Genomic DNA, 26,245 nt, shown 5'->3' with positions numbered 1-26,245 from the left:
GTTGCCATGACAACTCCTCCCCCGGAAGACAGGGAGGCCGTCAGACGAGTTTCTGCTCAGAGCAGAGAGCCCAGGCCCCAGGCCGTAGGGAAGGGTAGGGGCCAAGGCAGGCAGAGAGCACACCCGGGAGAATGGGCAGCTGCTGAAACCAGCAGCAGCGGGAGGAGGGAACCTGCTTCAGGGAACAGGCAGATGAGATAATGGGAGTAACAGGCGGCAGGTGGAAGGAACAGGTGGGGAGGGAGCAGAGGGGAAATAATAGACCAGGAACAGGTGTGGGAAATGACAGTGGGAAATCAAAGAAGATACAACAAGGGCATGACAGGTAAGGGAGAGGTGGGCGGAGACGGGAGTGGCAAGAGCGAGAGTGCTGAAGGATGAAGGGACGTGACCCTGGGGGCTGAGGCCAGAGAGGGAAGCTGTTTTAGTCAGCTTAGCCAGTCCAGGGGCCAGTGCAGCGTCTCTAGGCTTGGGGGGAGGAGCTGGGGAAAGTTCTGAATGGCCTGAAGGCTATTCTTGAGGCTGGATTTGGGCACCAGGGAATTGATAGAGTGTTCTGGGTCTCCCACTTAGAAAGAAAAGTCAGTCTTCCCATAAAGTTAAAGGGCTCTTCATGACGAGCTGACAAAGCCTCCTCCAGCATCCCCCCACCTCGACCCTCCCCTGACCTCACCTGCCAGAGCCTTAATGCGAGACCTCTCAAAGAGGCGGGCTGAGCTGCTGTCATTGTCCCAGTCTGAGTCAGGAAGGTCCCAGCGGTTGTTGATGTCGCTGTACTGGCCCTGGATCTCCAAGCTGTCAAAGTCTGTGGGTGACAGAGTGCTGCTCATGGTGGTGGCTGGCTTCCTGCTCCTGCAAGGAGAATGCGGCCAGTGAGGGTTGTCGAGGGACCACTAAGCCCTCCACTCACCACCAGGGCCTTCTGTCTTCCTGCCCTACCTGTGCCCCGCTCTCCTTGTGGCCAGAGGCTGTGGTTGGCTGCTCAGTGGAAATCAGCCCCCAGAGGGAGAGGGGAAGCCACCGGGGAAGCCTAGGGACAGGAATACATCAGAAGCACAGAAAGTGAAGCAGGAAGGCGGCAGCAGCTCAGAGTAATGCGGTGGTCAGGAAAGGCTCCAACGGCTTCGGGCCAGAGACGGATGGGTTTGGGGGTAAGGAAAGGGCTGTACAGTGCTTCAGACAGCAGTGTACAGCCCAGGATAATGCAGGGAGCACATATGGGGCCCTGTGGGCAATAATGACTAGAAAGTGGCATTCTTTCCTTCCACAAACTGTCCTGAGCCTGTGATCAACCCAAGATGGCCTCCTCTACCCTGTCGGCAAGTTGAGATAAAAAGACCCAGATTCGTTGGACGCAGTGGCTCACACCTATAATCTCAGCACTTTGGGAGGCTGAGGTGGGTGGATCACCTGAGGTCAGAAGTTCAAGACCAGCCTGACCAACATGGTGGAAACCCATCTCTACTAAAACTACAAAAAATTAGCTGGGCATAGTGGCAGGCGCCTGTAATCCCAGCTACTCTGGAGGCTGAGGCAGGAGAATCGCTTGAACCTGGGTGCACCACTGCACTCCAGCCTGGACAAGAGAGCGAGACTTGTCTTTAAAAAAAAAAAAAAAAAGGACCCAGATTCTGCTCTTGAGCTAAGAAAAAGCTATGATACACCAGGAAGATTGATGTGCTGTTTGGCAAGTATGGATATACCAGGAAGATTGATACGCTGTTTGGCAAGTGCCCAGGAGTTCAAAGGAGGACACAGTATGGTTCTCCCCTTCGTTTGCTTTGGTTTGCCACAGAGAACGTTAGTAAGTACTCAATAAATGTCGGCTGTGACACGTCCCTGCCACTGATATGCATCACCTCACCATAACTTCCCGTGGGGTGAGGGCCCACTATCATCCCCATTTCATAGATAAGGAAACCGCACAAAAGACATTAAGTTGGCCAGGCGCAATGGCTCACGCCTGTAATCCCAGCACTTTGGGAGGCTAAGGCGGGTGGATCATCTGAGGTCAGGAGTTCGAGACCAGCCTGGCCAACATGGTAAAACCCCGCCTCTACTAAAAATACAAAATTAGCCGGGCATGGTAGCACACGCCTGTAGTCCCAGCTACTGGGGAGGCTGAGACAGGAGAATCACTTGAACCTGGGAGGCAGAGGCTGCAGTGAGCCGAGATTGCGCTACTGCACTCCAGCCTGGGCGAGACAGAGTGAGACTCCGCCTCAAAAAAAAAAAAAAAAAAAAAAGACACTAAGTTACTGGTTCAAGGTCACGCAGCTGGAAGAAACAGTGCTGGGTTTTGAAAAGTTCTTTCCGACTCTGGGGACACGCTCTTAATGGCAGCCTCTTGAACAGAGAATATACACAGGTTCCTCAACCATCCTGGAGGCCTCGAGTCCTCCCCGGAGGGATGAGCAGCCATGGCTCCTGCCTAGGGCCCAGGCTGGGGAAATGTGAACCACGTCTGCTCAACAGCACTACTTATGGCTCTAACTTACGCAAACACACTCTGTGCTCAAAACTAACAAATGAGGTTCAGAAGAGCTGCTGGGGATTAAAAAAAAAAAAAAACAACCTCTACTGCCCAAAGTTCTTGCGTAATTCAGCATTCAGCAGCCATTCGAGAGAGGGGAGGGGACTGGGTCTGTAACTTTCACAAAACCCCCAATTCTGCATTTCTCCTGATCCCTACTTCCTAGGACCAGGGCTGTGGTCTTGGTAGCCTCAGATTCTGGAAAGGAAGGAGGTATGTAGAAGACAGAAGTGCTGGGTGGTGAGACTCGGGTAGGTGGTGAGACCCATAGGCATACAAAGGCAGGACCTGGCTTCCATCATTAACTAATTCCATGAAGCTGAACCTGACCTGCTTGAAGGCCAGGGTTGTCTGCCCCTCCCCTTTCTCCTAAAGAGAAAATGTGCGCAAGGATTTTTCTTGGGAGGAGCATTAATGAGATGCAAGGGAGCTAAGGTCTAAGGCTTGTAGATTTGGGCTTTAATTCCCTCTAGAAGGAAAGGGAACTTAATTTCTACTAGGCCTAGGACTCTTCTCATTCAAAATCCACCATTTCTCCCCACAGATTCTCTGGATTTGTTCTGTAAATATTTATATAAAAATATATTCTAGGGCAGAGTTGAATCACCCTGAGCAAAGAGCGCTGTGGGCAAGGCATGACCTGAACTAGCGTCACCTAATACTCTCAGCTTCTAGACGGGAAAGTAGTCCACGCCTCAGGACCAAGTGTAATTCCACTTCTCTCGGCCCCTCAAATTAGTACTTCCTAACCAGCAGCCACACTTATGCTCAGCTCTGGGATGGACATCTCCAGCACTCAAACTCTCCCTGCACAGATCTGCCCACAAAAACGCCTACACCCAAGTCCCACCCTGCCCCCGCTTCGGTTTCCATGACCCCTTACTAGGAGTCACAAACGTACCAAGGCTAGCCCCCGGGAGTGTTTCGCTGGGCCAATATGACTGATTTTTTAAATGACTGATATTTTGGCCAGGTGAGGAGGCTCATGCCTGTAATCCCAGCACTTTAGGAGGCCAAGGTGGGCGGATCACCTGAGGTCAGGAGTTCGACACCAGCCTGGCCAACAAGGCGGAACCCCGTCTCTACTAAAAATACAAAAACTCAGCTGGGTGTGGTAGCAGGTGCCTGTAGTTCCAGCTACTCAGGAGGCTGAGGCTGTCAAGTCGCTTGAACCTGGGAGGCGGAGGTTGCAGTGAGCCAAGACTGCACCATTGCACTCTAGCCTGGATGACAGAGTAAAACTTGTCTTAAAAAAAAAAAAAGAAAAAAAAAAAAGACTAATTTTGGATTCCTTTAGATGGGTCTGCATTATCTCTCTACAGGCCCAGCCACTTCACATACTATGTTACCTGCCTGGCCCCAACTGCTGAGGTTTGCAAACCCAACCTCATACATCTTTATACTCCACAAAGAGCAGAAACTCAAAGAAGCTAACCATCTGACCCTGTCTCCAAACTACAGTATCTCTGAGGCCCCTGCAAGCTGCACAGAACCTAAACATGGACTGCTTTGGCTTATTTTTGGGGCTCCAACTTGGTCCTCCCAAGGGGAGGGGCAGACAACCCTGGCCTTCAAGCAGGTCAGGTTCAGCTTCATGGAACCCGTTAATGATGGAAGCCAAGTTCTGCCTTTGTGTGTCCATGGGCACACACCTCCCCACCTACCCGAGTCTCACCACCCATCACTTCTGTCTTCTCCACACCTCCTTCCTTTCCAGAACCAGTGACTGCCAAGACCACAGCCCTGGTCCTAGGAAGTAGGGCTCAGGAGAAATGCAGAACTGGGGGTTTTGTTAAAGTTACAAAGGGGTCCAATTGGGAGCCAGACCCTCCAGGGAAGTCCAACTGTTAGAATGTCCCTGTGGATTCCTACCATTACCAAGAGAAAGTATGGAGCTAGAACCTCCTCTTCCCCCAAATAAAACCTCGGCCACTTAAATGCGCCTCTCCCCAAATTGAATTTGAAGCATGCAAGCTGTGTGTCCTGAGTTTCCAGAAATGCTGTGATATGGATAAGGAACTACGCTGGCACTGGTGTCCTTAGATCACAGACCCCCACAGGGCCACCATGTTGTGACTCCAGGGAGTTTGTTCCCACAGCCTTCCATGTGAATGGTGCTCTCTGGCATTGTTCAGCATGTGGCTCTGAGGCTCTGCTACCTCTGTGTCTCTAGGTCTTGGTTTCTGAGCATTCTGGCTCTGCAGCTCCCTGGCCTTGTGGACAATATGCTGTGTTCTCAGCATGTGTCCCCTGCTGCCATCTCTAGATTTCCGCTGATTTCTATTTGCGTTTCTCCTACACATATCCAGCGCTGTTTTCTTGCCACTGAGTAGATCATTCCTCACCTATGACCAGGGTCTCCATGCTCACACTTCCTCAGTTGGCCAGCGGCCCTCCCCCAGCTTCATGACCCCCTGTCTCTCTTGAAGCCGGAGAATCCTCAATTGTCCTCTCTTCCACGGATTCCTGAAGTCTGGCAATAGGGCGGTGCAGTAGCTAATCCAGATTACAGTCTCATCATACCTTATTCTTAGCAATTGACCTCAAGGCCAGGCCCAAGTAGCTTACACTGGTAGTGCTAGAAGAATGCCAACCCCCGCCAGTTGCAGGCTTGGGGTCCTGCTGGAATCTACGCCAGGCACTGCTGGAGGCAGACTAGGCTCACGCGTGCTGATCCTCCAGGGCAGCTTTCCTCTCTTTCAGCTGATATGTTAAGCTAGAAATCCTATACCCTGGGCTAGAGGCTGCCTTGTACCCTAATTCTTCCTCTCACCACCTCCTGCTCCTGATGAATTCTTTCCCTCGCTCAGAGTTGATCATTCCCTCCTCTGTGCTCCCAGGGCACTTCGGCATGCAGCTAGTATTGTACTTACTTATCACATCGCATTACAGTTAGTTGTTTACATGTCTCTCTGCCCACTCCACATTTAACTCATTGAGGACAAGAGCTGTTTACTCGTTTTGATGTTTTTCCAGACTCAGTACAATAGATATGCAATAAAGAGATACTGAATGACTTGACTATAATTCATTTTTTTGGCTATCGAATTAATGTCTTTCTTAGGACTAGAGAGAAGCTCAAGGAAAGAATGAACAGGGCATGGGAGAAGACCTGCTCCTGGGCTGGGATACTTTCAGGGTTGAGCTCAACAGCTCAGGACTGGGGATTCTCAAACTTCCATGAATCACAACAACCTGGAGGACTGTTAAATCACAGGTCACTCCCCACATCCCCCAGCTTCTGAGTCGGTACTTCTGGGGTGGTACCTGGGAATGTGCATTTCTAACCTATTCCCGGGTGACACTGAAGCTACTGGTCTGGGGACCACACTTTGAGGGCCACCCTTGTCCAAAGATGGGAAGCAGCTGGAATTGGTTAGAGGAGCCATGAGTACTGAGAAGACACAAAGTTTCAGGGGTGAGTGTGACCCAGGGTTAGCTTCTTGGTCTGCTCAGGCCTTTCCCACACTAAACTCAAATATCACTTCCCCTCAGGAGCTCAGGCAATGAGAGAGGAAGATGAAGATGGAGTAGGTGCCAGAGGTAATGAAAGAAACAGTGCTGATGCCCCAACAGCGAACTGCAGATATGCGGGAGGAGGACGGCAGAGCTAGAGAAGTCATGGGAAGGCAGAGTTGAACAAATGACAGCGGGATGAATAATAGATTAGAAGAAATGGGGACTTTGGCAAAGTTCAAATCTTATTTGCTTCTAAGTATAAATGGGTGGACTGGCAGAGAGATAAAAGGAAAAAAAGTCACAAATCAGCTCACGGCCCCCAGGAAGGCAAGAGAAAGATGGGCCCCAGGGCAGAAAACAGGGGAAGGCAGGAACAGCAAAACCCCAACCCACCTCTCAGACTGTGTTCCTGATCAAATCCCTCGGAGGAAGTTAGGAATTGGGCTGAAGAGGGGGGCCGAAATTTTATTTTCTCTTCTAGAATCCTCCAGTTATGGCAGATTTATTCAAATATTCAAATTCTTCATTCCCTTGCTACCTCCCTTCCCCAAGCCCGGGGTCACATCAATTTTTCTAAGTGAAGAATCTAAACTCCATCCTACCTTCTCCGCGGCCAATCCTTTGCCCTTCTGAATATGCCAAGAGGTTGCCCCACACCTCAAGCTAAGACACATATTTGTAACTCACTCTGCCCTCTTCACCGTCAAAGAAAACTGGTTTGTGGCTACCTCTGCCCATGCCTGAAACCCCCGGGCTCTCCAGCGTTGGAACCGTGGCTGCTCCGAGAGGGGGAGGGCAGACGTCATGTAGCAGGTTAAGACCGGGGCAAGCCTGCACCTCACACAAGCATGGAATGTCCTGGGGTCAATAGGGTAAAAGTTCCAAGCCGAGTGGAAGGTAAATCATGACTGTGTCGCCGGAGCTGGAACACCCCCGCGAGCAGGTCTCGCCGGGTAGCTCCGTGCGGGGCGGACAGCACAGCCCTATCAGCGTCCCGGCCGCAGAAACGCCGCACGCGGCCGCTTCCCAGCCGCCCGAAGCGTCTGCGTTCTCCTCGGGCCAGTTCCGGCCACCACAGCCAACCGCGTGCCCCTCTCCCACACACTGGGGGGGAACAGAAGGGAGCGCGTGGAGCCAGCTGCCAAAGAGGCGAGGAGGAGCCCACGCGGCTCCCGGGAGGAGGGAGCCGGGCTCCCGCAGCCCGCCGGACAGAGGCGGCCGAGCGCGCCCCCAGCACCTGGCCCGGCGCCGGCCCGTCCGCCTCGCAGCCCCGGCGACGCGAGAGGCTGGCGCTGTCAGACCCGCTCCCAGCCTGGCAGCGAACGTGTCCGTCAGCCCCAACTGTTCCAGACTCTTCTCCCAGCTCCAGAGAGGCCCGAATCCCCCACGGCCTTGGCCCCCACCGCCCTCACCCCGGTACCTGTGTGGCTGGCACGGGACCCTCTCCGTCCCGTCCCCGCCTGCTCCCGCCCCGGCTCGCCCGGGCTCACCCCGGCCGCCGGGACCCGACCCCGACCCCGACCCCGACCCCGACCCTGCCGCCCGCACGCTGCAGCACAAAGCGCGCCGCCCCGCGGGCCGGGACAAAGCGGGCGGGGGCGCCGGCACCTACCTCCGCGCAGAGCAGCGGCCGGGCGGGCGGGGGCGCGGCGGGTGGGGGCGCACCGGTAGTTGCCGCGCCCGCAGCCCGGCCGCGACAGGAGGTTGCAGGCAGCGGCCGGGCGCACCGCGGGCGGCGGGCGGGCGCTGTCACGGGGCGCAGGCGGCGCGGGGGGCGCGCGGGGCGGGCGGCGGCGGGGCGCGTGGCGGCGGCGCGCGGGCGCGAGCGGCGGGACTGCGGCGCCGCGGAAGGAGGACAATAGCCTCCCCCTGCCGCAGGCCGCCGGCTCCCGCGGGAGGCCCGGGACCATCTGGAGCCGGCGGCCCCGCGGGGCTTGGGGCGGGGCCCGAGTCGCCCCTTCCCCGCCCGGCGCCATGGCAACCGCGGCCCCTCTTGGTGCTCCCGGCCGCTCCCCGCCGCTCCCCGCCCGGGGTCGTTGACCTGCCCCGGAGCTAACGCGACGGCAGCTCCGAGGCCGGCTGCCGAACCCCAGCCACCTTCCGTGCGGGTTCCCCTCAAAACCCCGCCTTCTCGTCCTCGCTGGACCCGGATCCCCACCACAGCTTACAGATCTTGGTCTCCCCCGATTCGGACACCTCACCTTTCTCCCTATTCTGCTTTTCCTTCAAAATTCGTATCCCCGAGACACGCGATCCTTCCTCTAATGACACTGCCGAGACACGCGATTCTTCCTTTAATGACACTGCCGACGAGGTTTCCCGAGATCCAGCCTCCGTTCCCCTTTCCTCTCCGGGCACCTCCAGTCCGTCTCCGCTAAGCATTCCTCTCACCAGTCCCCTCGCTCTCGCGTCCTCCTTCAGGCAGCTGGGCCGGCTCTGCCTCCCAGAACATCTCCATGGCACAGTGAAGATTCGCCTTCTACAGATCAGATGCTGGGAACAGGCATCTCAGCGCTTCTCAGCTCCTCTCATTTATCAACCAGGAGAATTCCGGCCTAGTCACCGTCTTGAGGGGGGTGGGGGTGGGGGCAGACATTTCTAGGCCTGGCACTGGGTTTCTCCTTGGTTTCTTCGCGTCTGGGTGGTCTAAGGTCTAAGGTCCTTAACCAAGGTGAACTGCTGCCTGCTTAGGAGAGGAAGGAATTATGCCCAAATCATGACAAACTCACAGAGTGCCAGGTGGGTGCTAAAAGCGCATCATCTCATGTGACACTCCCACCCCCACTCCAGCTCTGAGAAGTAGGTGCTGTTCTTCCAGATTAGAAAACTCAGCTCAGAGATGAACCAGTGGTAACAGGGTGAGCTTTGTACACAGCCGTTAGTTTAGGTACTGCCCCTGAAGATGTGGGCCCATTTCTATCCAGGGAATGCCTGAAATGGCCAAGTAAGGGCACTCAAAGAACGGGCTTTGAGCGAATTATTGGATTTAAGGTTTTATAATAGCTTAATGGGTAATTTAGGATTTTGCTCCTTTCTGAAAAGGTATGCATACTGAAACAAATATATGCAATTGAAGTACTTTCCAGATACGGTTTTCACAACCCTAACTAGTGGTGTCATCTACCTGGCCTTGGTTTTCCTAGTCTATGAAATGGGTTGGGAGAAGGGTTGGGGAGTTCCACTGAAGATTACTTTGAAGCTCTCTCCTAGCTCTGATATCTGTGCTTCTGCCACGAAACTGGAAGTGGCTTTCTGGTGTGTACCTCACAGTTAGCTGCATTTGAGGCTATTTATGATTATGATTATGATTATTTTGAGACGGAGTCTTGCTCTGTCACCCAGGCTGGAGTGCAGTGGCGTGATCTCGGCTCACTGCAGCCTTCTCCTCCCAGGTTCAAGCAATTCTCCTGGCTCAGCCTCCCTAGTAGCTGGGATTACAGGTGCATGCCACCATGCCTGGCTAATTTTTGTATCTTTAGTAGAGGCGGGGTTTCACCACGTTGGCCAGGCTGGTCTTGAACTCCTGACCTCTGGTGATCCGCCCGCCTCAGCCTCCCAAAGTGCTGGGATTACAGGCATGAGCTGCTGTGCCTGGCCTGAGGCTATTTATTAAATTACTTTTTTAATAGCCACTCTTTCAGGCAATGGCATTGTAAGGTAATGGCATTAAAGAAACAAGGGCATAAACTGCAACTCTTCCTAGAGGTAGGAGTATGTGTTGGTTGGTTCAGGGGGAAGCAGGCACCAACCTGTGCATGACAGTCATCAGGGACACTTGGTCAGGGACATTAAAGCTGATGGGATGAGAATCAGCTGCCCATGGCCGGGCGTAGTGGCTCACGCTTGTAATCCCAGCACTTTGGGAGGCCGAGGCAGGTGGATCACGAGGTCAGGAGTTTGAGACCAGCCTGGACAACATGGTGAAACCCCTTCTCTACTAAAAATACAGAAATTAGCCAGGCATGGTGGTGGGCACCTGTAATCTCAGCTACTCAGGAGGCTGAGGCAAGAGAATCACTTGAACCTGGGAGACAGACGTTGCAGTGAGCCGAGATCATGCCACTGCACTACAGTCTGGGTGACAGAACGAGACTTCATCTCAAAAAAAAAAAAAAAAGAGAAAGAATCAGCTGCTCTGCCAAAGGAACTGGAACCACCAAGCTGCTGCTGCTGTACTGGTTATGGGAACTGAGGGTCACAATGACAGCCTATAATATTGTGACCCAATTAGAAGTCAAGGGTATTAAGTCTTATGCTTAGCAAAATAATATCTTTTGTAGAGTTATTTCCTGTTTTCAGCATTTCATAATCCTTCAAGAAGACTTGCAAGATAAACATTCTCATTCTTATTCCATTGATGAACAGACTGATGTTCACACACCTAAGTGAATGTACAAGTTCACAGAATTAGTTCATGATAGAAACTCCAGGCCTTCTGAATCCTAATATGTTCTTTCCTCTCTGCTAGACAGGGAGTATAGCAGAATGGTTAAAAGCATTGATTTTGGAGTCAGACTCCTTGGGTTTAAACTGTAGTTCTGCCACCCACTCACTGTGTGACCTTGGGCAAGTTACCTCCCTAGGATTCAGTTTCCTTACATGCAAAATGGTACCATAATGTGGGGAACATCAAATGAGTTATTGCAGGTAAAGTAAGAGAACAGTGCCCAGCACATAGTAAGCACTTAACCAGTATCAGCCATTATGATTTTACTGTATTATTTCCCATACTGTTTCCCGGTTTGGAGAGGAAGCATGTTGAATAAAGAGAGCACTGAGATCGCCTCTCTCAGCTCTGTGACTGGGTTGCTTTGGAAACTTGTTATTTTGCTCTGTAGTGAACCAGCACAGTCAATGATGAAGAAAACATCTGGTTCCTTCTTACTTGAGTTGCAAAAGTGAATGGAATGATGTCCACCAAGTTTGTTGAGCTTCTCAGTGAATCCACGTTTGCTGTTTACATTATCAAGATTCATGGAAAGGTCTTAGCTCTGCCCACCAAACATACATACATGGCTAAATTCTCAGCTCTTGTTTCTATACCAGGGAAGAGGTGTCTCTCCTTCCACCTAAGATGGATTCTTCTGGCTCCTATGTTAAGTCTCATCCCCTTCCGCAGCCTCATGGCCCTCACTCCTCCCTCTCTGCTGGCTCCTTCCCATTAGGATTTAAACATGCTCAAGCATTTGCCAGCTTAAAAAATAATCAAGAAGCCCTGATCTCCCTCCATGCATTCCCCTTGCTGTTCATGTTCACAGTCTTCCTGAGTCATTTGCACTCATTGGCTTCACTTCCTCGCCCCTGTTCAATCAAATATTTATGCAAAAACTATATGGCTAATTATATGCCAGGCACTTTGCTGGGATCTGGGGACATAATGATGAGTAAAATGGATACTGTCTGTTTTCTCTTGGAAGAGCCTGTGGTGGGACTGACAAACATTAATAAAATAACCCAGCAGATATATAACTGCAAAGTACAATGAATGTTATGAATGAAAAGTTCAGGATGTTAAGAGAGAATTGAACAGAGTCATAACCTCAGATCACCTGAGCTGAGATCTGAAATATGAGAAGCATTAACTAGACAGAGTGGGGAATAATAATAGCTGTTACTAACATTAACGTGGAACTGTATTTCTAGTACTTTACACATAATATTTCATTTACTCCTTTATACCAACTCTGAGAGGTAAGTATTAACTCCATTTCGCAGGTAAGGAAATGGAGACATTGAGAGATTAAGTACCTTACTCAGGGTCATCAAACCAGGCAAGGGTAGTGCTGGGATTTTAACACAATCTGACCCTTGAACCCGTGTTCTTACCCACAGAGTGTATGGCTAACAAGCCTGATGTTGCAGGACACATGGTGTACATAAGAAACGGAGAAGAGTCTGGGAGCAGTGGCTCACTCCTATAATCCCAGCACTTTGGGAGGCGGAGTCGGGCGGATCATGAGGTCAGGAGATGGAGACCATCCTGGCTAACACAGTGAAACCCTGTCTCTACTAAAAAAATACAAAAAAATTAGCCGGGCATGGTCTCAGATGCCTGTAGTCCCAGCTACTCAGGAGGCTGAGGCAGGAGAATGGCGTGAACCCGGAAGGCAGAGCTTGCAGTGAGCCAACATCGTGCCATTGCACTCCAGCCTGGGCAACAGAGTGAGACTCAGTCTCAAAAAAAAAAAAAAAAAAAAAAGGAGGAAAGAGGCCGGGCACAGTGGCTCACGCCTGTAATCCCAGCGCTTTAGGAGGCTGAGGCAGGTGGATCACCTGAGGTCAGGAGTTCGAGACTAGCCTGGCCAACATGGTGAAACCTCATCTCTACTAAAAATACAAGAATTAGCCAGGTGTGGTGGCAGGTGCCTGTAATCCCAGCTACTCGGGAGGCTGAGGCAGGGAGGCGGAGACTGCAGTAAGCTGAGATCATGCCCCTGCACTCCAGCCTGGGTGACAGAGCGAGACTCTGTTTCAAAAAACAAAACAATACAAAAGAAATGGAGAAAAGACCAGGGTGCAGGAAAAACAGAGGCGAAGAGGGAATGTGTAGAGAATTGCGGCTGGGGAGATAGGCAAGGGCTAGATCATGCAGAGCTTTTTATGTCATTTGAAGAATTTTGATTTTCACCTTTAGAGCCCTGAGAGACTATTGAAAGGTTGAAATAAGGAAGTGATAGGATCAACTTTGTATGTTAAAAAGGTTACTGTAGCTGCTATGGGGGGAATAGGTTACTCTAGCTGCTATGGAGGGGTGCAAAGACTGGTGTGAGAAACCAGTTAGGAGGCTACCACTGCAGGTAGGGTGAGAGAGAAGATGGTAGCTTGAACTCAGTTGCCGGCAGTGGAGGTGGAGTGCACAGGTTGAAAGAATTGACCAGGCCGGGCGCGGTGGCTCAAGCCTGTAATCCCAGCACTTTGGGAGGCCGAGACGGGCGGATCACGAGGTCAGGAGATCGAGACCATCCTGGCTAACACAATGAAACCCCGTCTCTACTAAAAAAAAAATACAAAAAAATTAGCCGGGCGAGGTGGCGGGCGCCTGTAGTCCCAGCTACTCGGGAGGCTGAGGCAGGAGAATGGCGTAAACCCGGGAGGCGGAGCTTGCAGTGAGCCGAGATAGCGCCACTGCACTCCAGCCTGGGAGACAGAGCGAGACTCCGTCTCAAAAAAAAAAAAAAAAAGAAAGAATTGACCAGATGTAGGCTGGGCGCTGTGGCTCACACCTGTAATCCCAGCACTTTGGGAGGCCGAGGCAGGCGGATCACGAGGTCAGGAGATCGAGACTATCCTGGTTAACACGATGAAACCCCATCTCTACTAAAAATACAAAAAAGTTAGCTGGGAGTGGTGGCGGGCGCCTGTAGTCCCAGCTACTTGGGAGGCTGGCACAGGAGAATGGCGAGAACCCGGGAGGCGGAGCTTGCAGTGAGCCGAGATCGCACCACTGTACTCCAGCCTGGGCAACAAAGCCAGACTCCGTCTCATTAAAAAAAAAAAAAAAGGAATTGACCAGATGTGGTGATGGAATAGATATAGGGGTGGTGGTAAGGAAAAAGGGTTAGTCAAGGATGGGTTGTGCAATTGGAATAATGGAGCTACTATTTGCTGAGATGAGGAACACTCCAGGAAAACCAGGTTTGGGTGGAGAAATTGTTGGTTTTGGAACGTGGGTTTGAGGTATCTTTGAACCAATCAAGTGGAGATATTGAGTAGTCAATTATATATGGGCAAGGACTTTAAAGGGGATGTCTGGACTTAGGATATCCATTTGGAATACATCAGTGTAGAAATATATGGTAATTGAAGGGGATAGATGAGCATTGATACAATTGACTTAATCCAATGCAATAGAACTTCCACTGTAAAGCTGCTTTCAACAAGGTTGTCAATAATCCTATTGCAAAATCCAGCTGTTAGTTTCCAATTGCTCTCTTACTTCTCCTCTTGGCAGCAATTGACTCTAATTATGCCCTGCTTCTTGAAATTTTCTTTTTTTTTTTTTTTTTTTTTTTGAGACAGAGTCTTGCTCTGTCGCCCAGGCTGGGGTGCAGTGGCGCTATCTCGGCTCACTGCAAGCTCCGCCTCCCGGGTTTAGACCATTCTCCTGCCTCAGCCTCCCGAGTAGCTGGGACTACAGGCGCCCGCCACCTCGCCCGGCTAGTTTTTTGTATTTTTTAGTAGAGACGGGGTTTCACCGTGTTAGCCAGGATGGTCTCGATCTCCTGACCTCGTGATCCGCCCGTCTCGGCCTCCCAAAGTGCTGGGATTACAGGCTTGAGCCACCACGCCCGGCCGAAATTTTCTTCTTTTGGTATGGGGTTGCCATTCTCTTGGTTTTCCTTCAACCCCTGTGGTCCCTTCTCTGTTTCTTTTGTGGGTTCCTTTTGTGCTTGTCACTTAATTTTGTTGTTGATGGTGGTGTTTTGTCTAGGCCTTTTCTTATTCTGTGCACTCTTCCTGGGCCATTTTATATACTGTGCGGCTAGAGTAGTCTCTTTAATACAACAATCTGACAGATCATTCCTCTTCTGAAAACCCTTTAGCAACTCCCCACTGCCCTTGGGACAAAGTCCAAAGTTGTTAAGACTTTGTTAAGACAAAGTTTGCACACCCTGTTTACCTCTCCAGCCTGGTCTCTCACCACTCTGCACTTGGCACTCTATATCCTCGCCATAAGGAACCTCTTGGAGTTTCCCCAATGTTTATGGGATTTTGAGCATGCTCTTCCTTCTGGTTGGAATCACTCTTCCTCTTCCATTTACCCAATGCTTACTCATCCTTCAGGTATCAATTTAGATGTTACTTCCTCTGGAAAGCCTTCCTTGAGCTCCAAGTCTGGGACAGGGGCATTCTGAGAGACCTCCACACTGGATTGTCACTGCCCATTGGTTGTGTTCCCTCTTAGAGCATGAGCGCCATGAGGGAAGAGAACACAATTATTTCACAGTTGTATCCCCAGCAGAGCAGACACATAGATCACTATCTGTGCAGTAAACTAATGAATGGAAGAAAAGACCTTGGGAGAGAAGAGGACTCCTTATTGTAAACAGATGAAACGAAATGTTTTCATATCAAATTATGTGTTTCCCTTTCTTTTATCCCTAATCTATCTCCATCACTTAAGCAGCAGCAGCAGCAGCAATGGCAACAGTAAGTGCTTTGTAGATGCACTTCCCTCTGCATAGGGATGATACAGAGAGATCAAAGTTAAATTCTTCGCTTTGGAACCCTTAACTAGACCCTTTAAAATCTATAGCAGAGAGCTGGGCATGGTGGCTTACGCCTGTAATCCCAGTATTTTCGGAGGCTGAGGCGGGTGGATCACCTGAGGTCAGGAGTGGGAGACCAGCCTGGCCAACATGGTGAAACCCTGTCTCTACTAAAAATACAAAAAATAGCCAGGCATGGTGGCGCATGCCTATAGTCCCAGCTACTTGGGAAGCTGAGGCAGAAGAATTGCTTGAACCCGGGAGACGGAGGTTGCAGTGAGCTGAGATTGCACCACTATACTCCATCCTGGGTGACAAAGCAAGACTCGGTCTCAGGAAAAAAACAAACCAAAACAAAACAAAGCAAAACAAAAACATCAGGAGAAGGGGGCTGGGAGGAGAATCTTAAGAGACTGAGAGACTGAGTTTAAAACTTGCAACGACTGACGGCTGGGCATGGTGGCTCATGCTTGTAGCCCTAGCACTTTGGGAGGCTGAGGCAGGAGGATTGCTTAAGCCCAGGAGTTCAAGACCAGCTTGTGCAATAATAGTGAGACTCCCATCTTTACAAAAAATTTAAAAATTATCTGGGCATGGTGGTGTATGCCTGTGGCCCCAGATACTTGGATGGTAGAAGTGGGAGAATTGCTTGAGCCTGGGAGGTCAAGGCTGCAGTGAGTCATGACCATGCCACTGCACTCCAGTCTGAGCAACAGAGTAAGACCCTGTCTCAAACAAACAAACAAAAACAAAACAAAAAAACTTGTAATGATTGCATTATTTATTTTTTAATCATCCATCCCAAAATGTCAGATTACGTTATCTTGATCGGTGAGGTTCTTTTTCAGCTATCAGTAGAAGTGAAAGCTGACAAACTAAGTTGAGAAATAAAGAAAATGACGTGTTTCCTCACCTGAGTCTATGACTTGAAATTGTAAACAAGCATGCTGCACAGGGTCAGAAAGGTGGCTTGCTAGGGGAGCTTGATACCTTCCAAGGACTGACCTGATTTCCTGTGATTACTTAGACCATGATGTCAGCATGGTCTTGGCCAACTTGGGGCATGGTTTGCAAAGGATAATGAAGTATTTGAAAGCAAAAGTCTGCAAATGAGCCAAGATAAAGTGTCACATCAGATGAGGAATTCTGATGGGGGGGTAGGTGGAGGTGGGGTACAGAGGACTGAAGGGAGTCATGCCTTGAGCTCTCTTACACAGTGTAGAAAAGTGTGGGTTCTCAGAGCCTCAGGGAATGTTCTTTTTTTTTTTTTTTTGAGACGGAGTCTCGCTGTGTCGCCCAGGCTGGAGTGCAGTGCAGTGGCTGGATCTCAGCTCACTGCAAGCTCCGCCTACCGGGTTCACGCCATTCTCCTGGCTCAGCCTCCTGAGTAGCTGGGACTACAGGCGCCCGCCACCTCGCCCGGCTAGTTTTTTGTATTTTTTAGTAGAGACAGGGTTTCACCGTGTTAGCCAGGATGGTCTCGATCTCCTGACCTTGTGATCTGCCCGTCTCGGCCTCCCAAAGTGCTGGGATTACAGGCTTGAGCCACCGCGCCCGGCCTACCTCAGGGAATGTTCTAAGCTGAGCAATGCTGTGAGTGCATGCTGCTGTTGATGAAATTGAAGAAAGTAGAACAAATTTGAGAACACGGAAATATTCCATCTATTTATCTTTGTCCAGTTGGGACTCAAACCAGCACTTATTTATGGACCATCCCTCTCAAACCATTTTTAACTTGCAGACCTAAATGCCATTAAAAACTGGGCCCATATGAATGATTCAGACTCATCTGGGAGCAGTCTGTGACCAACCATGATTCTCAATACCTTTGACTTTACCAGTCAATAATGAACCACTTTTTCTTCCAAGCTCATGACACTAACCCCTGGGAATACACAGACCTTTGAGAAAGTGTCTTAATTTGTTCAGCAGCAATAAGAAAAACAAGAAAAGAAAAAGTGTCTGATTACACCCATCTGCTTACAATAAATTTTAATGGCATCTGTTTAATACTAATAACTGAGGGGAAGGCTTCAGGGTTCCTCAGTTGAATCACCCTGGAAACTGAGTTGTACTAGCAAACCCAGGGCACCCAGAAAATAATAGGTTTTATGTACATCTTTGAAGCTATAGACATTTGAGGTCAGTTTTCTATATCTCAGCCTAATTTACTTGTGCTGTGGCGCACAGCTAGTAGCTAGTCATGTCAACTATTATGGCTTCTGAAACTTACAGGGTGTGAAGATATCAGACCTTGTTTGAATTCTGGTCCATCTTTTTCTAATTGTGTGAACTTGGACAAGGTATTTAACTTCTCTAAGCATGGGCTTCCTCATCTGTAAATCAGGGATAATTTTACAGAAGGAAGTTGTGATGAGAAATTAAACACTGCATGTCAGGTGCATGACACCTGGTGCCAGATAAGGACTCAATAAGTGTTAGCTATTACCGTTATCATTATTTTACTTGTTTTGTATGTAGGCAAACCTTGCCTTAGGTAAAGCATAATGTACAAAAATCTAGATTTGTATAAAATGTTAATGGGGGAGATTATTTACATTACAAAAGGATTCTTCAGTTTATGAAAGAACTGATAACAGGGTTTCTTTTAAACAGTCAGCTTCCCAGTATGTCTAAAATGATTTGATTCACACAAAACTTGGCTTATACAATGTTTTAGGAACACAGCTAGCATACAAAGCACAGGATATCTATAATACAATCATTCAGGCCAGGTCTGAGCCACTGTGACAAGTTAACAATTACACTCCTGGGTATTCTTCACGCCCCTTTATAAAGGGATTAGATGGATTCTCTATGGGCTCAATGGGCAGAACTGGGACCAATGGGTGGAAGACATGGGGTAGAGAGAGGGAGTAGACTTTAGCTTGAAATAATGAAAAACTCTCCACCAAACCACTGCTGCCCAAAGCTGGAATGGGTTGCCTCTGAGGCGGCAAATTTCCCAACACGAGATATTCAAGTAAAAGCTAGATAGCAACTTGTTATGACTGTTAGAATGATTACTGCACGAAATAGGGAGGTGAAGTAGGTCAGTGTTTCCCAACCCTAAACACACTAAATATACTATGCAAACTGGACCAATGTTCTACCTTGGACACCAGAAAGAGGTTGAGGAAGGAGGCAGAGAGAGGCTATCCAGGAGAAGAGGTGGGGATAAAGGACCTGAGTTGAAAAAAATATTGCTTCTCTGGCTGGGAAATGCTAGATTAAATGACCTTTAAGATTTCTTCTGGCCGGGCGCGGTGGCTCAAGCCTGTAATCCCAGCACTTTGGGAGGCCGAGACGGGCAGATCACGAGGTCGGGAGGTCGAGACCATCCTGGCTAACATGGTGAAACCCCGTCTCTACTAAAAAAAAAGAATACAAAAAACTAGCCGGGCGAGGTGGCGGGCGCCTGTAGTCCCAGCTACTCTGGAGGCTGAGGCAGGAGAATGGCATAAACCCAGGAGGCGGAACTTGCAGTAAGCCGAGATCCAGCCACTGCACTCCAGCCTGGGCAACGGAGCAAGACTCCGTCTCAAAAAAAAAAAAAAAAAGATTTCTTCTAATTTAGGCCAGGCACGGTGGCTCACGCCTGTAATCCCAGCACTTTGGGAGGCCGAGGCAGGTGGATCACCTGAGGTCAGGAGTTTGAGACCAGCCCAGCCAACATGGTGAAACCCCATCTCTACTAAAAATATAAAAATTAGCCGGGTGTGGTGGCACATGCCTGTAATCCCAGCTACTTGGGAGGCTGAGGAAGGAGAATCACTTGAACCCACAAGGCAGAGGTTGCAGTGAGCTAAGATCGCACCACTGTACTCCAGCCAGGGCAACAAGAGTGAAACTCGGTCTCAAAAAAAGAAAAAAGATTTCTTCTAATTTAAATATTCTAAAACTCTGATTGTTTCATAGACATTATTTTAATTATATTTCTGGGAGAATTTTCCTATTTTAAGTATGGAAAACTAAAACATAACACCTAAAGAAAGAGGTAAAGTGGGAAAAGAATTGAGACATCCTGACCCTTTCAGACCTTTGATCCCATAGTCTCTTTCCAATTGGTGAGAATGAAAGTTGGGGAAACAGAAGTCAGAAGTGGCCTTAGGCCGGGCGCGGTGGCTCAAGCCTGTAATCCCAGCACTTTGGGAGGCCGAGGCGGGCGGATCACAAGGTCAGGAGATCGAGACCATCCTGGCTAACACGGTGAAACCCCGTCTCTACTAAAAATACAAAAAGAAATTAGCCGGGCGTGGTGGCGGGCGCCTGTAGTCCCAGCTACTCCGGAGGCTGAGGCAGGAGAATGGCGTGAACCCGGGAGGCGGAGCTTGCAGTGAGCCGAGATCACGCCACTGCACTCCAGTCTGGACGACAGAGCGAGACTCCGTCCCAAAAAAAAAAAAAAAAAAAAAAAAGAAGTGGCCTTAATGCCAGAATAGATGAAAATTAAATTGACTTTATTATTTTAAAATAATAATAATAATAAAATAATAATTATTATTATTATTACTGAGGCAGAATCTCTGTCTCCAGGCTGGAGTGCAGTGGTACAATCTCAGCTCACTGCAACCTCCGCCTCCTGGGTTCAAGCAATTCTCCTGCCTCAGCCTTCTGAGTAGCCAGGACTACAGGCGCGCGCTACCACGCCCGGCTAATTTTTGTATTTTTAGTAGACATGTGGTTTCACCATGTTGGCCAGGATGGTCTCCATCTCCTGACCTCGTGACCTGCCTGCCTCAGCCTCCCAAAGTGCTGGGATTACAGGCGTGAGCCACTGCGCTTGGCCATTATTATGAATTTTTGAGACAGGGTCTCACTCTGTTGCCCAGGTTGGAGTGCAACAGTGCAATCTCAGCTCACTGCAACCTCCGCTTCTCAGGTTCCAGCAATCCTCCCACCTCAGCCTCATGAGTAGCTGGGACTACAGGTGCCCACCACCATGCCTGCCTAATTTATTTTTTGTAGAGGCAGGGTTTTGCCATGTTGGCCAGGCTGGTCTTGGGCTTCTGAGCTCAAGTGATCTGCCCGCTTTGGCCTCCCCAAGTGCTGGGATTACAGGCGTAAACCAACATGCCGGGCCTAAGTTTTAATTTTTTTTTTAAGATGGGGTCTTAATGATGACATAATGATGCTGTCCAGGCTGGTCTCCAATTCCTGGGCTCAAGCAATCCTCCTGCCTAGGCCTCCTCAAATGCTGGGATTACAGGCGTGAGCCACTGTGCACAGCCAAGTCAACTTTTAGAGATAAGTGAAAAATCAGCTCAACTAAGGTTTCAGATAACTAGCTTTAAAGACTGTACACCTGTATCCCTGGCAAAGTGCTTCAGAGTACTGTAATCACACACAGCCAGGATGTCTCAATTCTTTTCCCATTTTACCTGTTTTTAGGTGTTATGTTTTAGTTTTCCATAGCTAAAATAGGAAAATTCTCCCAGGAATATAGTTAAAATAATATCTATGAAACAATCTGAGAGTATTAGAATATGTGGAGTCAACGTCCTCTTTAATGGGGCTGCTGGAAGAAGAATTTTTGTCTCAATTAGCCTACTTGTCTTTCAAATACAGTTGATCATCTGGTCTTTGGATCAATAGGTTTACTTGGCCATATGTGACCAGATTACACTGCTGTTTGCATTCCCAAGGCTTCTAAGTCACAAAGAACACTTCTCTTCCAGTGGACATCAGCTGGTAGGACAAATCCAGCCCTACTTAGAGACAAGGTAAAAAGCCAGTTATACCCTGGGCGCGGTGGTTCACACCTGTAATCCCAGCACTTTGGGAGGCTGAGACAGGTGGATCACATGAAGTGTTCGAGACCAGCCTGGCCAACATGGCGAAAACCTGTCTCTATTAAAAATACAAAAATTAGCCAGGTATGGTGGTGCATGTCTGTAATCCCAGCTGCTCGTGAGGCTGAGGCAGGAGAATCACTTGAACCCAGGAGATGGAGGTTGCAGTGAGCCGAGATCGTGCCACTGCACTCCAGCCCAGGCAACAAGAACAAAACTCCTTCCCAAAAAAAAAAAAAAAAAAAAAAGCCAGTTACACAAGGCAGAACCACTTTGTGATGTAGATTTTATTGGTTATCTAGGCAGAGGAAAAATTGGACAATAATAGGAAAGGAATGAAATCTCCTGGGCTGGCCCAGCACCTGCTACTGGTCGATGAGAAATCAGACTTTGTACAAAGGGTGACTTGGCCAGGAAAAACAGGAAGTTAGTCAGTGTCATAGTCAGTTATTCTAAGAAGAGGAAGAAAACAGGGAATGGGAGTGAAGAAGGAAATACTCTAGTTATACAAACTTTGGTACTGTCCCAGGAAAAGAATCTCTCTTTTCCCCTAAGTCTTAGAAAGAGGAAGAACAGATGCCATAGTCCAAGAACTGCACAAAAGTCAGCACCACTATGGCCTCTAGTTGCACCCATTAGCCCAATAATATTCCTCTGCTAGAACATCCCTGTCTGACCCCTGATAAGAAAGCAGAGGGAGGTGAGTGGTGAAGCTGCCCCAGATTCTGTACTCCAGGTGGAGAAGGCCTCAAGAAGGTGAAGGGATGAGCTAATCTGAGCCTCATGGCCCCATTTCCAAGGATGTGATTAGTGGAGAGGCACCTGGGACCTGCTCCATTTCAGGAAACCCGGTTATGGGAACTGGTAGGGGACAGACTTAGCTCAGGACCCGAGAGAAGCAGTTAACCCTTTCCTACTATCTGGATGGGAAACAGCTTAATAGTTGCTTGGTAAGGGGGACTTCTTTCCCAGGGGAGGGAGTCTTCAAATGGACTTCCTTTTGCATCAGTTTGGTAAGGGGGACCTCAAGGATATTTTCTACTCAAGTTCCTCGGGTCAGCCTCTTCAGGGCATTTGAATGCTCTAGGGGAGCCTAAGAAACAAGGTGTGGCCTAAGAAGTGTCTAGGAGACACAGAGAGGGCGCATTCAAAAGGAAAGAAAGCTCAACAGTCCCTAAAATGTCATTGTTCATCTGGCAGCATTCCCTAGGATGTTCTGGTTCCACTCAAACCCTTGAGTTTGGGTCAGAATCAATCTCGGGCTCTTCTTGTAGGGGGGCAGGGAGTGTGTCTCAGACAGAGGGTTTCTTTTCAGAATAAACAGGATATCCAAAGTAGACATGTGATATAGTTTGTCTGTGTCCCCACCCAAATCTCACCTTGAATTGTAGCTCTCATAATCCCCATGTGTCGTGGGAGGGACCAGGTGGAGTTAATTCAATCATGGGGGCAGTTTCCCCCATCCTGTTCTTCTGATAGTGAATTGGTTCTCAAGAGATCTGATGGTTTTATAAGGGGCTTTCCCCTTCAATGGGCACTCATTCTTCCCCTTCCTGCTGCCATGTGAAGAAGTATGTGTTTACTTCCCCTTCTGCCATGATTCTAAGTTTCCTGAGGCCTCCCTAGCCATGATGAATTGTGAGTCAATTAAACCTCTTTCCTTTATAAATTACCCAGTGTCGGGTATGTCTTCATTAGCAGTGTGAGAATGAACTAATACAACATGAAACAGTAATCTAAATTCTGAGGTGGGTGCAGAAAAGAAGGCAGGATCAATATGTCACCCAGTCTAAGGACTGGAAAGAACTGGCTCCCTACAGACACTGCCAATAAATGAGACCTGCAAGGCCAGGGCTGAAAATATCAAGAGCCATACCCAAAGCCTCCTTGGTTGGCCTAGTTAACTAAGGTGACCTTAACCAAGGGCAGGTCATTTAGTTTCTTTGGGCTTCATATTTCTTCATCATAATAGATAACTGATAATTTCCAAAGTCCCTTCTGCCTCTAACATTCTAGTGTTCTGAGGATGGGGTCTGAGCAAAAAACAGTTTTTAAAATTTTAATTTTTTTTTTGAGACAGTGTCTTGCTCTGTCACTAGGCTGGAGTGCAGTGACATAATCATAGCTCACTGCAACCTCCAACTTGAGGGGCTCGAGATCCTCCCACCTCAACCTCCCAAGTAGTTAGGACTATAGGCATGCAACACTGTACCTGGCTAATTTTTAAATTTTTTTGCAGAGAGAGGGTCTCACTATAATGCCCAGGCTGGTCTCAAACTCCTGGCCTGAAACAATCCTCCTGCCTTAGCCTCCCAAAGTGCTGGAATTACAAGCATGAGCCACCATGCCTGATTTATTCATACAACTTCTTGGATCCTCATTTTTATCATTTCTAAAACAAAGATAACATCTCTCTTACAAGATTACAAGATTGGGAGAACTGCTTAAGATGAATAAGAAAAACTGAAGAACACTTAGCACAGAGTGGATTCTCACCATATATCAAGCCTATATTGCATGCTGCCTGAATACATGGGTTTATGCTATGGAAGTCCTGATGGCAAACCCTCATATCAAAGGCTTCCCTCCTTGCTTCTCCCTACATCCAGTAGGGAGAGCAGCTGTATCCCTGGCTACCTTTGAGAGGCCTCCACTGCCTCTAGGGTGGTACTGGGTGCTCCATTACACCTTTATCCCTGAGGCTCATTCCAAGGACAAGGGCTGAAAGCTAGAGGCTCATTTCCAAGGACAAGGGCTGAAAGCTAGGAAACCGACTCATCTTCATTCTCAATGCCATTCTCAAGGTGGAGCATTTTCTGCTGGGCCAACACTCACAATTTTTTTTTTTTTTTTTAGACACAGTCTTGCTGTGTCAGCCAGGATGGAGTGCAGTGGCGCAATGTCAGCTCACTGCAACCTCAGCCTCCTGGATTCAAACAATTCTCCTGCCTCAGCCTCCCAGGTAGCTGGGACTGCAGGCACATGCTACCACGCCTGGCTAATTTTTGTATTTTTAGTAGAGGTAGGGTTTCACCATGTTGGCCAGGCTGGTCTCAAACTCCTGACCTCAAATGATTCACCCACCTGGGCCTCCCCAAGTGTTGGGATTATAGGCATGAGCCGCTGCGCCCAGCCATAATGGGAAATATTTTAAAGAACCATCCTCAATACCTTGGTTTCTTACCCATAAAATAGTGACGATAACAATTTTCTTACAAGATAGTTGAGAGGATGACATCAGTTATGTAAAGAGTTAGTAGTGTCCGACCAGAAGCAGTCATTCACACTTCGGGAGGCCGAGATGGGCGGATCACGAGGTCAGGAGATCGAGACCATCCTGGCTAACACGGTGAAACCCCGTCTCTACTAAAAAAATACAAAAAACTAGCCGGGCGAGCTGGCGGGCGCCTGTAGTCCCAGCTACTCCGGAGGCTGAGGCAGAAGAATGGCGTGAACCCGGAAGGCGGAGCTTGCAGTGAGCTGAGATCCGGCCACTGCACTCCAGCCTGGGCTACTCAAAAAAAAAAAAAAAAGGAAGCAGTCATTCAATAAACATCAGTGGTCCCTTCCCCTTGGCAACTCCTCTTCTTAAAAAGGACAAGACACAGGGGTTGGGGATGGAGAGCTCTGCGGATGGTGGTGGGGAAATGAAAGGAAGACTCCAGTGATTCCTCAAATGCCAGCTGTTTATCAAGTTTGATGGTTATGATGGATTTTCCAGAAATAAAAGCTACCTTGCTCCAATAGGTCTACCTGTGAGCAACTGAGATGGGGAGGAATGGGGAGGAGCGCTGAGCATAGTCTCATGAACGGTATGATTCAGGTCTCGATAGACAATGTTCTTTGGAGCAGCACCAACGTTGTGTACTGGGCAGGCACTCTGCCAGCTCCCCAGCCTGTTCTGTCCAATCCTGGCGTCTTGGAGCTGGGGTGGAAGAATTTTCCCTGAAGGAAAGCAGCCAACACCCTGTCCCACCCTTCTCCGTGGGCAACTCTTTGCCAGGCAGGAATCTCTCATCAGGGTTTTCTTTTGGCTGTCAGATCACCAGCAGTTACCGGCTTAAGCCCCTGTCACCATGCCTCTCCCAGAACCTGCAGAGAGCAGCAGCTGGGACTCTGCAGGACCACCTTCCTTTTTCCAGCTAGGAATGCATTTGGAAAACCCCAAAACTTCTCCTCTCAGCCAGAGTCCAGAAAAGTCAGCTCCTTGTCTTGGCACATTCAGTGCAGAGTCAAACGTGGAAAGGGTCCTAGATGGGGCGGGGTCGACTTCCAGGTCCCACATTTGCAGGGGAAGCTAATCCCCCTGGATTAGGCTGGGAGGTGCTTGGGGCTGGTTGCCAGATAAAGGACGGGGGGCTCGTTTTTTCTTTTTTTGAGACAGAGTTTTGCTCTTTTTGCCCAGGCTGGAGTGCAATGGCGCCATCTCGGCTCACTGCAACCTCCGCCTCCCAGGTTCAAGCAATTTTCCTGACTCAGCCTCCCAAGTAGCTGGGATTACAGCCGCCCGCCACCACGCCCGGCTAATTTTTGTATTTTCAGTAGAGACGGGGTTCCAACACGTTGGCTAGGCTGGTCTAGAACTCCTGACCTCAGGTGATCCACTCGCCTTGGCCTCCAAAAGCGCTGGGATGACGGGCGTGAGCCACTGCGCCTGGCCCGGGACGTCGTTTTCAACTTCAGATTAATAATTTTTTAGTATATGTCCCAACAATTGCACAAGATATGAGTATAGTCATAAAAAAAATTTGCTGTTTATATGAAATTCAATTTTAACTGGCCGTCTTTTTCTTTGCTAAGTCTGGAACCCAGGGTTTGGCCTGGGGTAGCCCCCGCAGCAGGCAGGGCTGTTGGAGGGGTCACGAACCCGCTTGGAAGTCCCGCGCCATCACCGTCGCCCCTCCCGGCCGAGGGAAGGGTCCTGGAAAGCGCGAAGGGCGGCCAAAGCCCGGATAAGGCCTAAGGGGCCGCATTTCGCCGCTACCGTGGGAAACTGTCTTCGAGAGGAGGGAGCAGTCGTGGCCTGGCCTCATTCCCGCTTGCCTCCAGCCTCTGCCGCCTCTCGTGGGCTCTTCCCCGCCCAGAACCGCCCACCTGCGGGCCCACTAGCACCAGCTGCGCTCACAGGCTCTACCCGGCTCGCGGCGGCGGCTCCTGGCCTCGGGGCGGTGCACCGTCGAGTGCGCAGGCGCGGCGGGTAGGTGGGAGGGGCGTGCGCGCGCGTAAGTGCGCGCGCGGGTAGGGACGGGCTC

General features: G+C 49.5%; 1 protein-coding gene across 4 annotated transcripts in view; it reads right to left on the bottom strand.

Annotated features, from left to right (window-relative positions):
* SPTBN2 (spectrin beta, non-erythrocytic 2) overlaps window positions 1-8,708 on the bottom strand; it is a 44,730-nt gene extending 36,022 nt beyond the window's left edge. The window contains exons 1-3 of one of the 4 annotated variants that reach the window (XM_005577127.4): window positions 8,194-8,708; window positions 940-1,030; window positions 674-852 (exon numbers count right to left, since the gene is read on the bottom strand). In XM_005577127.4, coding sequence (XP_005577184.3) covers window positions 674-830 — 157 coding nt within the window. In that variant the 5' untranslated portion in view covers window positions 831-852; window positions 940-1,030; window positions 8,194-8,708. Of the gene's footprint in view, window positions 1-673; window positions 853-939; window positions 1,031-7,604; window positions 7,738-8,193 lie in introns of those variants that run through there. The other 3 variants (XM_045372177.2, XM_005577126.4, XM_045372179.2) reach the window with 3 other exon arrangements.
* Between the last annotated feature and the right edge of the window lie 17,537 nt (window positions 8,709-26,245).

The sequence above is a fragment of the Macaca fascicularis genome, chromosome 14 (genome assembly GCF_037993035.2).
Source record: "Macaca fascicularis isolate 582-1 chromosome 14, T2T-MFA8v1.1".
Classification (NCBI taxonomy): domain Eukaryota; kingdom Metazoa; phylum Chordata; class Mammalia; order Primates; family Cercopithecidae; genus Macaca; species Macaca fascicularis.
Note: the sequence above shows the minus strand (reverse complement) of the source record. Positions and strands in the feature narration are given on the sequence as shown.